Raw genomic sequence first — 14,663 nt, 5'->3', positions numbered from 1 at the left:
CGGGCCAAAGATAACTTGAGGGGCCCGAAACCATTCAAAAGCGCCCTTCAAGTTTTGAAGAAACCGTTGCATTAACTTTTTCCACGGTTCATTTTTAGCGGTGTCTTGTCCAGACAATTTGAAACAACTTTCTATAATTTTAACGACCAAGTTTCTCACCATGGGTTCTCATTTGTACCGAACCTGAATATGTTTTCAATGCCCCTGGTCAAGATTCAGTTAATTACTTTGTTGCCATATGAAAGAATTTAAATAAGCACATATTTGGCACCCGTAAAAATTAAAACTCTAAAGTACTTTAAAATTTGCGTTTGTCTTAGAAATTAATAACTTGTACACGGACAGAATGTACACTGATAGAGCCACCAAATTCATTATAGGTTAGGCCTACTGAATTGTTTTTCGTACTAACATTTCACATTTTCTGGTAGGCTATGCGTGTATTTGCTTTAAGTTTAAAAAATATCAGTTTCCATCAATCAAAGATTCACCAAATATCAATGAGCTGTTGTGGTATGCATGAACTTGGGATTTTTGCTTTCAGTTTCAATGTTTCAAATTCAGTATTAGGTTGCGTCATCGCAATCATGCTACAAATAAAACAATTGACATTTTTAAGAGTTTGCATAGGTTTCTGCTGTAAGTTAATTGAGTGATGCTATATGCATTAGTAGGCTAATACGGTTTGTATATTCTCGAGCTTTCCCACTGGGGCAGTGGTTCCCAAACTTTTTTACTCCGTGGCCTAAGTTTTGATTCAAATAAAGTTCGTGGCCCACCCAAAATATTTTATAGGCCTACACTTGTATATGGGCGAGCACTATAGGCTCTAGCAATTTTCTAAGTGGTGACGCTGTGCCTGATTTGACTGGCCCGAGGATCAAAGCCCAGACCTCCAGCACAGATAGCGATATTTCTTACCACTACGCTAATCGGCCAAGTTCTACTACCTAATTACTGTACTATATGACATGTAACACAAAAACAAACAAAATGGCTTTTTGCAATTTACTTTTTAATGGGAATGGTGCTCTTGCGCTTTAACAACAAGCTTAGAAATTCTTGGCTCAGTTGTCGAAAGAGCACAGCGAATGTCATGTTCAACTTCAAGGCGGTTGCGTTGCTTGGACTTCATACATACTAGCGCTGAAAAGACAGATTCACATAACCATGTAGAAGTGAAAGGCAATAACTGTTTAAGTACAGTTTTGCTTATTTCTGGATATGATGATGCCATGCTTAGCCAGAATTTCGTGAGTGGCAAAGTTTCGAATAGATCTCGGCAACTGGAGTTGTTTTTCAATTCAATCAATTGGTCTTGCAATTCATCTTCCACATTTTCAGGGGAAAGTCGAAACGGATTTCTTGCAAGTGATAGGTCATCAGCACTAACTTCAGGAAAATATGACTTGAATTCGCTTTCCAGCTCTTTCAGATGTTGAACAATATTGGTCTTTAGTTCATCGTTTAACTCGTAAATATCAGACAGGTTGTTAAACATGGCAAAACTGCCGTTTTGAGCTTTTCGTCTCCAGTTTGCCAATTTTTCAACAAACGCATTAATCAAGTCCATGTTCTGAATAATGTTTTTTTCTTTTCCTTGCATTTTCAGGTTAAGGGTGTTTAAAGAATGAAAAATATCTACCAAGTATGCCAAACAAGCAATAAATTTTGCATTGGTAAAGCGAAATGCTAACTCAGGTTTTACATCAGTTAAATAGATTTCCAACTCATCGCGGAGCTCAAACACTCTGCATAAAACGTTCCCTTTAGAGAGCCACCGAACTTTTGTGTAAAACAAAAGGTTTTTATGATCAGATTCCATGTCTTCACAAAGTTTTCTGAATAGACGAGTGTGCAAAGCGCTGCTCTTCACAAAATTTACTATTTTAATAATAACGTTAAGCACATCTTGGAGACCACTTGGTAAAGTTTTAGAAGCCAGAGCTTCCAGGTGAATGAAGCAATGAGTAAACATAACGCCAGTAGCCTTTCTTTGCACAAGTGCCTTAAATCCACTTTTGGAACCAAGCATCGCAGGTGCACCGTCAGTGCACACGCCACACAGATTGTCCCAGGATATTCCGTTTTCATTAAAAAAATGGTTGACTTTTTCCATTACATCTGATGCTTTTGTGCTGGTGTTCAAAGCACAGCAGAAGAGTAATTCTTCCTTTACAGTGTCAACTGCATAGCGAACGAAAACCATAAGTTGAGAAACTGAAGATACATCGACAGACTCATCCAGCTGGATGGCGAATAGACCAAAAGCAGATTTATTTATTTCAGTTATTACTTGTTCCTTAATGTCTTCTGACATTGCTGCAATTCGTCTCTTTACTGTGTTATTGGATAAAGAAATAGCTTTGAGACTTTTCTCATGTTTATCACCCAGGACAATTCTCGTCATGGCCAGTGCAGACGGTTTAACAACAGTTTCAGCGATATTATGAGCTTTTTTCTGCTTAGCTATAATTTGGCTAACAACGAAAGATGCTTCTGTAAGTTTCTGATCAGTTTGTTGAAAGTTTCCAGTTTTGTCAAGTCGTTGACGTTTACAGCTAGATTCTAGTCGTTTAAAATACTCAATGCTTTTATTCTTCAACTCATGATGATTTTTTTCCAGGTGATTTCTCAATTTACTCGGTCTCAATGACTCATTGCTTAAGACGCGGTAGCATACTACGCACTGTCCCTTTTCGACTCCATGATCATTTAACGAAGTAAATCCAAATTTAGCGTAACTATCATCATACTTTCTTTTGTTTGCCATTGAATAATTTAGTATTTAGTAATTTAGTTTAGCATGTCTCGATTTGCAAATTTTTATTCAATCTCTTCTTCACTCTGCACCTCACAAGTCACAACTATCAGTCCACGACATAAAGAACGCTTGTTTTTAAGTACGATTTCTGGCACATGCAAGCTTAAAAACTCATTGTTACGTAACAATTCTTCCCCGTGGCAGACAGTTTTAAGAATGGCAGTTAAAATTTTTCGGTAAAAAATCTAGAAATTGTTAACAATACAGGAACAGTATAAGTTCAATTACAAATAACTCTGTGGCTCACTGAAACCGTCTTCGTGGCGCACTAGTGGGCCATGGCCCACAGTTTGGGAACCACTGCACTAGGGAATAGCATTCTGGGACGTGGCAAGTTTCTCATTGTGATACTTCTTGAAAAGAACATGAGCGCTTACTTTCGGTTCCCTTTTTGAAATACTGATCGACATCTATGACTTTAATCATCTAGCGATATGGCATAATAAACCGTTTCATGTTGTGCAGTTGGTGTGATGTGATATTTTTATAGTGGCCTAAACGATTTGTGCCTTACGGTTATTGTGTCTTTGAATCGCTACGCAGAAGGCTATATAAAAAAATTAAACAAAAATTGTCTGATTACTTGAACATTTTCATTTGAACATTTATTTTGAGCATTTTCTTGAACATTACTGAACAAAGAAAAAGAACAAAAACGTAGTTTTAACTTTTTAGATTTGTTTTATTTCCGCTCTTTTCTCCATCTTATTAATTTTTTTTTCATTTATTTATGCCGAAAAGGAAGTGTAACAGCAGAATCGACGAGACACAAGCAAGATTTAAACAACTTCTTTCTAACGATTTTTAGGCTAAATACCGGTACTAGAATACAGAACAAAAAAATTAACCAAATATTTATATGTAGGCTACAAATTGCTTGGCATTCGATTCAAAAACTTCTATTTTAAATCTTGTATTTCGAAGTATTGATGTCTGTCATGAGCTGTGAGCTGTCTAATTCAGCTCTACAAACGGAGTCTGTTCTAAGCTGCAGTGGAGAAGGTCGTAGACTGGATTGCTATCCACGAGAAGGCTACAAAGTAAGGGTAGATTTGAAGACAAATACGGAGATACACACTATGCAGAGCAGGATTTACGTTTAAGCTTTGGATCCCACATTATAAAAACCTGAAAATTTAATTTAAAGTCTGGTCGTAGACTGTCTTGATGCGAGATAAGTCAAAAATATAATTAAGAAACAGATTGAAATTTATGTTAAAAGTTGCAGAAATATAAAATAAAAGTCATGCAGAAAAGTAAAGTCTTTATTTTTGCAGTTTTGGAGAGGCTTAAGTTAACGAGGGTCATTTTCAGTTGAGATTTATTCAGTATAACTTATTGAACGTGGACAAAATATCATTTAATATCATCAATTTTGGACAAAATACAAAAAAAATACCACAAAGTTTACAAATCTACGTATTTGCAAAGTATTATTCAACTTAATATTGTATTTTTGAGCTTTAATATCCCCCTCTCCCCGCTACCTTACTGCCAAAACTAAATACCCAAATTTCTAAACAAAAATGAGCATTAGGCCTATCATATAGCGTTGGTTAAAACTCTCAACGTGTACATTTCAAAGACAGCTTTTAATACTGCGGCAATTGGTGTTAACATAATTCCTAAGCAACGGCATTTAACATTAAGCGTTCTTTTTTTTGCTTATGAAATTACTGTCCCAATTCATTGTCATTCGCTTGATTACAAGAATCAATTACTAGGGCTCGTCACTAACAAGTTGATAACTTGAGCCTCAACATTAGGTGTTAATCTTCTACAATAAAAAAACGCGTACCGTAGACTATTCAAGTTTGAAATACAGTACACTAAAAGAATCATGAAATTCTAGCATAACTTGAACTCACAAAACAAAGATACAAACGATTGATTGAACACTCTGACTGGAGATGTCAAACTAAGACTTATATTTCATTGAACTCAAACTGGAGACTAAAGCCAAATAAAAACATTCGGAAATTCACAATTATGTCAAACCCACACAGCAAAATCCGCTATTTTTGCATTGAATCAACGTCTGCAGACGTTGATTCAATGCAAAAATGACGAATTTTGTTGTCTGGAATATTACTACAAGGATGCAAAACAGTCAGATTTAAGCTCACAAAGAACTATTGCATTCGTAGATAAAACGAGTTTCCACTATGAATAAATTGATGCAGACCCTCTCTTTACGGAAGCCAAATGTGGAGTAGAAAGTGCCATTGACGAGTTTATTTTACGTTGCAGTGTTTCAACGATACCGTCCACAAGCACATCGAACTCCATCCTTTGTTGGTGAAGTTCATAAACACTCCTCAATTTCAAAGACTGCGGAACATCAAGCAACTCGGAGGGAATTACTTCCTTTATCCAGGAGCCTCTCACAATAGATTTGAGCATTCAATTGGGTAAATATTTAGGCCATAACAGATTTATCTCCTGAGCAAAAATTGCTTCTCGAAGCTCTATAAATAAACAGGGGCAACTTAAGCTGGTCTCAGATTGAATGTCTAGTTGCAATTAATGAATTGTGATTGCATAATAGTTGGGAGTGTAAAGCTAATTATAGCTTTCACGTAGTTTGTGATAGATTTGAAAGACGCGATTCACGCTTAATCCATAGTTTGGGCATCTCAATTTAAAATTTATCTCTTACCTCAGAATAAAACAATTATTAGTTAATTTTTGATATGCAAAGCAATGTTGCTGATTTAGAAGCCCACTTTATGTTCACACCACATTTCCCCCAAGTGCGTGAGTGCCTTTTTTTTAGTTTTTGATTGTATCTTTTATCCTGATGACCTCTTGTTTTTTTTCATTGTCTTGTTTTCATTTTTCAAAATTTACTTATTACTTATTCTTCAGCGGCCAATAATTTCGTTGACGATATGGAATAAAAAAAAAATTGATTAATTTCTGTAAAAGACATCAGTGCAACAGCCAATGTCTTCACAGCCAGGGATGGATCCAACAGTTAGCCTCAAGGGCACGGTGAAAATTTCAACAAAAATACCATGACGTGTAAATATCTACACGAATACACCCTCGCAAATACACCGGAAATACAATTAATTTTCTGTGTTTTAGTGAGGGGGGGGGGTCATTCTAATCGTCTCCCTGGATCTAAAAATTGCTTTAATCTAAAGCTTTACAAAGAGACAAACATGATATGTGTGTGAACATTGCAAGAAGTTGATTGTTAAAGCTGTGAGACGAGATGGTCTAAAAGCAAAACTGCGCTCATCCTGCTGTCATATTGTTTCAAGCTGCTTGCTCGCTGATGCTCTGCGTACTTTTGTCTGGCAGCAATCGATATAAGTCATTACTTAGTCCAAAATCATCGGGAGATGTCAAATTAAAGGTTAAAGTGAAAGTACGTTCTTAGAAGTAGCACATGCTGGTGAACGGAACGTTAAAACTGACCCGTTTACCATTTTTTCGTAACCTGATTTCTACGCAGTCTTTTCTACATGACTTGTGTAGTTTGGATTGCATAAAAGATTTTTAACAAATGATGGCCAACCGTATCATTGCAGCGTAGTGGGCTTATTTTGTGGTCATCAATTACCGGAAAAGTTTCCAGTTACCCGGATTCACCACGTCATAATCGAGGAATGCGAAGCTGGGCACTCAAAAGGGCGCCGGTTCGATACCGCTCAAGAGCATGAGATTGTGTCTTTGGCAAGATACTTAAAAGCACGCTTGAAGGTGGCATGCCTGAAGATTTTTTTTGCTTTCCTGTCCACTTAATCTAAATCTTTAGCCATCGGGCGTAAGCTTGGATACGACGTGGAGGTAGACGACATGAATCTCTTTTCGTTTGTTTTGAAGGGCTCGATACAAATAATAACTCTGACTATTACTTTGCATTGAAGGACTTGTCATTTAGCTGGACAGCTTGCTCGTCGTTTGCAATTTAACCAACCAGATCTTCAAATCTCTAAAGAAGACATCTTATGTGTAGAGTTGGCTGGTCTTTGTCATGATTTAGGTTTGAGGACTTGCTTTACGCTTTCACCTTTGTCATCACTCACTTTGCGTCATCTTGCTTTCTTGTTCTTTTAGTCTATTAGTATACTACACCAGCTGTCTTTTCAAGTATCTAATTTATTTATTCTGTGACACATTTCTTCACTTCGCCATCAGTCGTTTTGTGTGCCTATGTGCGTTTCCTTTGGAAGTAGGTCTACGCCGTTTTAATGTGGTTGTTGAACATCAACTGGGTGGTAAAATAGAAAGAAAGCTTACATAAACAATAATGATAGTGCTTAAACAACAGCAACAGCAGCAACAAACAACAAGCTAAATTATTACATTAAATGATTATTGATTCTGAAATGTGAGATTACTGTACATTTCGACTGCTATCGCCAAATTTACATTTAGTAAGCCTTTGACCAAGTTTAACCTAAATATCCATTTCTTTGGCTTGCAAACATTGTCATCTTACAGCCAGTTACAGTCATAGTTACAGTCATCTTACAGTCTTACAATCATTGCATTTTTTATTGGTACAATTTATTGGTACAATCATTGGTATTTTTTAAACAATTTATAAATGATGTTTTAAAAGTTGACCTATGATATAGTTAATAAACGTGTATTAAAATATAGCATAGGCTATATTGTGTTTTAGTGTATTAGCATAAAATAATTTTTGACCGAATTGTAATTTTTGACCTATGCAAAGTAAAGTTTAAAGGAAAACAAACCAATAGAAATTCACTGCAACTTTACAAGTGTAACGTGCCAAAGCTGATCCCACCGAATACACTGATATTTGAAACATTGATTAGTTTAAAAAGAGTTGCAAGTTTTCATTGGGATGTGAGCTTCAACTTGGAATATACTAAACCTAAGTTAAGAAAAACTAACATTTAAAACATGAATTTAATAAATAGCATACAATGAATCGTAAAGACAAGATCATGCTTGCCCGAGTTTTTAGAGTCTCTGCATAAGATAATAACTTTTTATTCTGCAAGAAAACTTGTTTTTTTATTACACGTTTTCTTCACAACAGGTCATGGAACCTATTCTCACATGTTTGATAAAGTCTTTTTAAGAAAAATAAACAAACTTAAAAAGAACAACCAAAGTTCAACAACCAAAAATTTTGAGGTACGTTAGCTGATGGAACTAATACATTTTCTGAGTGTGAAGTAGTTTTTCAGAAAAATATTGGGTTTTGGCTAAATGTAAATGTTTTTCAAATTCATTAAAAAAAAGGTTGAGGTGAAGTTCTCCATTCTGTTGATAACGCTAAACTAATAAACCAATTAAACACCACCACGTTTGTAGCACGAGGAGCGATCCTGCTCCATGTTCGATCGACTTCTTCAAGACAACCCAATAGTAGAAAGGGAGTTCAAGTTACTTTTGAGAACTGATACAGATGAAGATGGAACTGACATTACTCAGTATCGAAATGTCATTTTTATAAAGGAAATGATCAATGGACCGATAGAAGAAGACACGGAGGTAACTAAAAATGAATTAAAAAAGTTTAATTCCATTAATTTGTAGACCTGTCTAACATAATCAGTTAATAACTTACAAAGCGCAATAAAACTCACAATATATCCTAATACTCCTTAGCATGAGGTTTGATTGATAGAGCTCATTTTAGACTAGATGGACAGATACCCACCAACAATAGACAATTAGACTGTTTCGAACTTTTCACGTCACATCAGGGCCAAGAACGCATTAATGGTTAGACTGCTTTAGAGTTTTTGTTGAAACAAACACCAAATTAGAGGGAGTGAAATATCTTCTGACTGGTGACAAACCCACAACAATGCTTGATATGAAAGACTCGGTTACATGTCTTGTAATGCAAAGAAATTTATTTTCACACACTAAGTTCGATCATAAACAGTTAAAAATCGATTTCGATCAGCAGCTAGATCATCTTCAATTAAGCTTATTCAAACAGAATCAATTTAGAGGGATATTTTTTTCACAAGGGTTTGGCTTTGAAAAACACACCACACATTATGCCACAACAACTTCAACTTCCCTAGTCTATTAGTAGAAGGTGTCTGCTATGATAGGACTACATGCTGGCTGCTCTCTATAGCAGCCTATGAATATAGTCAGAAAAACATCTCCAATTAGGCTGGTAAAAAGATACATCTTATAGATCCCCGAACGCTCAAGCGAAGAAATCAATGTTGTCCAAATTAGGAATTACAGGCTGATAAAATTTGACAAAATTCTTGAATAAAGTTTATTGAACTACTAAATCTCGACGAAGGCGGAGCTTACGTTTGCTTATGCGGTTCGACACCGCTCGAGAGTAAAGCTGCTGTACCTTGGTGCTTGGCACATAGTGAAATACCATCATGAGAGTAGGCTGTGAAGAAAGGAGCGTTCTTCCCGGCTATCAGTAGCCTACAAGGCTGAGCGCTACAATCGACTGCTGAGAAACATGAGAGTATTCTATAGTTGACTTGGTATCTCTATATTGTAATTGCACTGAAATAACTGTGATTACATTGCGCAGCATGTAATTATATGTGTGAGTTTTTTTAATGAAAATATCATAAAATATTTCATGTTTATATTATCTACAGAAAATAAATAATGGACGAATATCGGAAGTTGATTTCCAAGAAGATGAACAAACGCTTGTTGGAAAGAGGGTATAGGTCAACTTGGTTGTTAAAAAGTTTAATGCTCAAGCGAAGCTTACTTTCGCTCATCATTGTTATCACTTCAAGACAATAAAAGTCAAAACCAAATAATTTGAAATTTTAAACAATTTACTCTTTAGCAAATTAGCAAAAATAGATCAACCAATACAAAATCAACTCCAAAATTTGCAGCTTAGAATCTCTGTAAGTTTAAATCTGGTCTTGTATGCAGATTTGGAGATACAAGGGACGGGATATAGAAAAGGGATTTCTCTACGAGGTAAATGCTTGACAAAGGGATTGGTTTATGATGGCATTTATTGGCAATTGTTTTCTCTAAGTTAGTGAAACAATGCATAGTATAGGCTAAGTCATGCTGTCTTAATCTCGAGCTCTAATTCCTTGAAAATGAAAGATAGCTGACATTGCTGTAAAAGTACTGCAACTAAATTGTACGTGTTGCTGATTAAATGTTAAAAAAATATACTACTCTGAGATATTCTAAAAAATAACACTGAAAATAAAAGCAGTATAGGTTTTGAATGTTTGCTAAACATGAGTTTAGTATCTACATTTTGGGTTCTTGTTTTTTATTACGTTGAGCAGGCGTTTCAACCATTTTGATTTTAAAACGCCTTTTCAATATTATTTATTGCAAGGTCTTGTGTTGGCTACAATTGTAAGCTACAGGATTTATGTTTTTTACAGACAAGTTCAAGTCCAGTTTTTTGATTTAGTTTAAAGGGATACCGTACTAAAGGAAAACCTTGACTTGGCGATTTTCCACGTTTTTGTGTTTAACTTGCTACCATAAAACGATTTTCAATAAAATTTTGCCCCATTGCGGTCTGATCAGCATTCTGCGCGTATTTTTGTCAAAGCTTTCAAAACCAGAATGGGCCTGAGCAGCGAAGCGTGCGACTGTACAGTCTACGTAATAAAAGACGAGCAATCAGCTGATCACGCAACAGTTGTTACTGCCGGCGATTTAACTGTAGGCTATGTATGTATGTATGTATGTATGTATGTATGTATGTATGTATGTATGTATGTATGTATGTATGTATGTATGTATGTATGTATGTATGTATGTATGTATGTATGTATGTATGTATGTATGTATGTATGTATGTATGTATGTATGTATGTATGTATGTATGTATGTACAATAAGTACATCAAAACATCAGATTTCAACGTCAAAACATCAGTTTGCTCAAAACCTCAGATCTAATGTTAAAACATCAGATGTTGTAACGTGGCTTTTGTTATTGCTGTCTTTTATGACGTATTCTGAAGCTGTGTTTACACTTTTTGGTCATTTTGAAAAAAAATGAAAATAAATGAAACATTGGACTTTGGGCTTTGCCAGCGCCATTGAAAACAAATTCTATTCGGTACTTTTTTTTGAAATGTATTCTTGAATGTTCAGTTTACTCATTTTAATGCTTAATTCCCGTTTGAAAATTTCATTTAGTATGCCTTAAAAACGAGTTTTACGAATGTTTCAAATTTCGTAAAAGAGAATAATATCAAACCTTGATCCAATATGTCCGTCGGAGCACTTCACACATTTCGATTAAATTGGGTTTACTGTTTACTGATATGAAGCGGCAAATATTTTAAAACTGTTTACAGTTGATCAAAGTCTGCAATAAAGCAGTTAGCCTTTAGAGACTGATATTCTTCTTTCGTCACATGCAAATCACTTATGCCTGTAACCAGCTTTCCCATCTTTCAGATCGTTGCAAACAAACGGAATGGAGTGGATGTTGACAAGTGGGATTACTTTGCCCGCGACTGCCACCAGCTGGGCATAGAAAACAGCTTCGATCATGTTCGATTTATGAAGAACATGAAGGTGCTCAACTGCGCTGAAATTAATGGCAAGAATGAGGAAGAAAAGAGGAGTGTAGACTATCTGATATGCGTAAGAGACAAGGTAAGTGCTGAGTGCTTATTAGACTGCTTGCTGCTGAAGTAAAAAGTATAAAAACTAAAAAGTGTAAAATACTGACCACTGACAAGCTTTTGCTATTTTGCGAACTGACCAATATAGCCTAAAGCAGCGGTTCTTAACCTTCTGCCTTGTCGGCACCACCTTGAAATTACCAATCGATTCTCTCACCCCCTCCTAGGATTGGTTGAAAAGTAATAGTCGCTTACAGTTCGAAAATGTTGTTGAAACCTGATTAAAACAACTTTGCTTCTTACGTCATATTATAACAAATCTTGATAACTCAGCACCCCCACACCGCCTAGGCACAGGTCTCGCACCCCTTAGTGGTGCGTGTATTCATGGTTTAGAACCCCTGGTCTAAAGTGTTTAATCACATTCAGAATTTGTTATATTTTGAAGAATCCTTACGACAAAGTGTTTGTTGACGTAAGCTAAACGTCTTTTTAAACTTGTATAGTTAAATTGTGTAACTTGACTTGGGAAGTCTTTCTTATTAGAGTGGCCACAACAAATTTGTCTGTTTATGTTTAAACGCACAACAGGAATGCAGTAACCTCTACGAGATGTTCCACACTAGAGATATCTTGTATCGTCGAGCCTCCAAGCACAAAATAAGCAACGTTGTGGAGTGCATGTAAGTGATAACTTTGCGCCACTAAAGGCCAGTAGTTGAATGCCTTGGGCCAACTAGTTTGATGTATCAAATTTTGTTTTTCTAAACCGAATGGCTAACTAACTGCAGTAGCGTTTTGAGATGCAGACTTTGTGTGTCAAACTGTCTTTAAAGGCATACTAAAGGAAAATTTCAAACCGGAATTAAGCATTAAAATGAGTAAACTGAACATTCAAGAATACATTTCAAAAACAATTACCCAAAAAAATTTGTTTTCAATGGCGCTGGCAAGGCCCAAAGTCCAGTGTTTCATTTATTTTCATTTTTTTCAAAATGACCAAAACGTTCAAACACAGCTCAAGAATACGTCATAAAGTCCAGCAATAACAAAAACCACGTTACCAATCTGATGTTTTGAGCAAACTGTCTGCTGTTTTGATGTTAAAATGTGCTGTTTTGATGTAAATACATACATAGCCTACAGTCAAATCGCCCGCAGTAACAATTATTGCGTGATCGGTTGATTGCTAGACTTTATGACGTTCTTTACAGTCGCACGCTTCGTTGCTCAGGCCAATCTCGTTTTGAAAGCTCTGACAAAAGCACGCGCACAATGGTGGTCAGACCGCAATGGGGCAAAATTTTATTGAAAATCGTTTTATGGTAGCATGTTAAACACAAAGAACGTGGAAAATCGCCAAGTCAGGTTTTTCCTTTAATACCCCTTTAATCGAACGGTTTTCATTAATTTGGATATGGAGAGAGGGAACGCATGTGATGGTACGTTCGTTGCTAAAGCCAAAATTTTGTAGGAGTTCAATTACGCGATGATAAAGGAAACAAATGAAATGATAAATGAGACTACATACGACACAAGTTCATTTAAAATGTTTTTATTTTTAAATCAAATTTTGGCGGCTTTTTTGTAACTTTTGCAGACTACTGTACAATGTACATATGACATTATCCTATCAGAAGGCTTGACTACAAAATAATCTGACTTTTGTCAATATGGATATACTGTAAATCATATATTGAATTGGAAACAAATTACACTGTGACTTGCCATCTGTTGTCAACATTTGCGGCAGCAGAAGAAAGTGAAAGGGTTTTCTAAAATAACATACAAAAGCACAAATCCAGTAGTTGCCAAGCACAAACGACAGGAAATAGCAGTATTTGAATCAATAGTAAACCATAAAACAATTCATGCGTTCATATACCGTTTCTTTGCCAAGTAAGCCGGTTGAATTTTGACAACAGTGTAACATCAGCATAGTAACGTATCGTATCAACGTGAATCTGGGGTGGTAAAAGGATAGACCCTCTGCCCGAGGGCTCACACGACGAACATTCTGAAATTCTCATACGTTAGCCAAACAGACAGAATTCTCATGCGTTACAACTCAATAAGATGAAGCAGTCTTTAAAGCTGGTTATTGGAATTATGATTTCTCGACGTACAAATGAAGTTTAGAACTGGCTGACAAAATGTTGTCATACCAGTTCGTCTCCAAAGATGTTTACAGTTGTATAAAACAAGCACCAACTCTTGGGTATGCACTTTCTGGTAGCCTAATATTTCATGCAAAGGCGCGTAATGAACAGATTTGTACGTTGTTTAAAATTCTAAATTTTCAACAAAAAGAAGAAATTCTTAACTAACAAATTTGATAAATTCATTCCAAAATTTTTACGCAATAAATCAATTCCAAAAGTCCAAATCAACATATTGTTATGACTCAATAGCTTGGAGCGGCCTCATCTGCAAACTGTTTACAAATTTAACAACTATGATATTTCCCAAAAATCTTCTTGCTATCTCCTTAAGCAAGAAAATTACTCTGCTGTATAGCCAATGAATAGTAGTTAACAAACTATATTACCTAAAAAAGCTACTTTCCATTCAAAAGCAATTTATCAAAAGCTCGCTGTTTATAATCATGCAACTTTCAAAGACACATATATTGGGTATAAAAAAGTTACACTACAGTTCTAATTTATCTCTGAAGGACTAGCATAACTTGTTTATTGAATTATTTTCAGCATATTTGTATAACAGGATATCTGATGCTATGGTGTTGGTGAATAACCACATGAAGCTGAAGGGTAAAGATGAAAAAGAATTGACAATAGATGAGTCTGTGAACGACATGGAAGCTTTTGAAAAAGCTCACGGATAATGTAATATTATGATACCTTTGTTTGCTTTGCAGTACAAATACTTATCTTCAGGCTGACAAAGTGACTTTAAAAACTTAATTCTGAGTATTCTGAACGCATGTCGTTGAAAAGCAAGCGGCATTCATTTCCACATAATTTCCAAAACAAAATTATATATTTTTTTTTATTTTTTACTTGTCTTGTTGATCTTTCAAAGTTTACTGCTTCAAACCCTGACCAATTCACCAAACAAAACCAGTTAAAGCAAAGCTAAAACAAAATACAATTTCCAATTTTTTATTATTTATAAATAGATTATCTATTTAAGAAACGTTTAAAGACAAATACTTTTTGATAACTACAAGAAAATGATTAGACATTGTGGAAAAAGTTCATGGTACACATATGTACCAACGGTCCTCAAAGGGTTGTAGAGAAAGTTTTAATTTCAAGTTTAACTTAA

The 14,663-nt window shown here is 35.5% G+C and overlaps 2 protein-coding genes across 2 annotated transcripts; one reads left to right on the top strand and one right to left on the bottom strand.

Moving 5' to 3' along the window:
- Positions 1–1,015: 1,015 nt before the first annotated feature.
- On the bottom strand, positions 1,016–2,410 carry LOC145767553 (protein FAM200A-like). Its single transcript, XM_082579399.1, has one exon. The coding sequence runs from the start codon at positions 2,408–2,410 to the stop codon at positions 1,016–1,018; it is 1,395 nt and encodes a 464-aa protein (XP_082435525.1).
- Positions 2,411–3,753: 1,343 nt separating this feature from the next.
- On the top strand, positions 3,754–14,220 carry LOC145767543 (deoxynucleoside triphosphate triphosphohydrolase SAMHD1-like). The gene is made up of 10 exons (XM_082579388.1): positions 3,754–3,864; positions 5,075–5,235; positions 6,703–6,818; positions 7,851–7,948; positions 8,129–8,308; positions 9,406–9,474; positions 9,698–9,745; positions 11,206–11,406; positions 11,967–12,058; positions 14,100–14,220. Exons 1-10 carry the CDS (start codon positions 3,754–3,756, stop codon positions 14,218–14,220), a joined length of 1,197 nt encoding a protein of 398 aa, XP_082435514.1.
- Positions 14,221–14,663: the final 443 nt, after the last annotated feature.

The sequence above is a fragment of the Aplidium turbinatum genome, chromosome 1, assembly GCF_918807975.1.
Source record: "Aplidium turbinatum chromosome 1, kaAplTurb1.1, whole genome shotgun sequence".
Lineage (NCBI taxonomy): Eukaryota > Metazoa > Chordata > Ascidiacea > Aplousobranchia > Polyclinidae > Aplidium > Aplidium turbinatum.
Note: the sequence above shows the minus strand (reverse complement) of the source record. Positions and strands in the feature narration are given on the sequence as shown.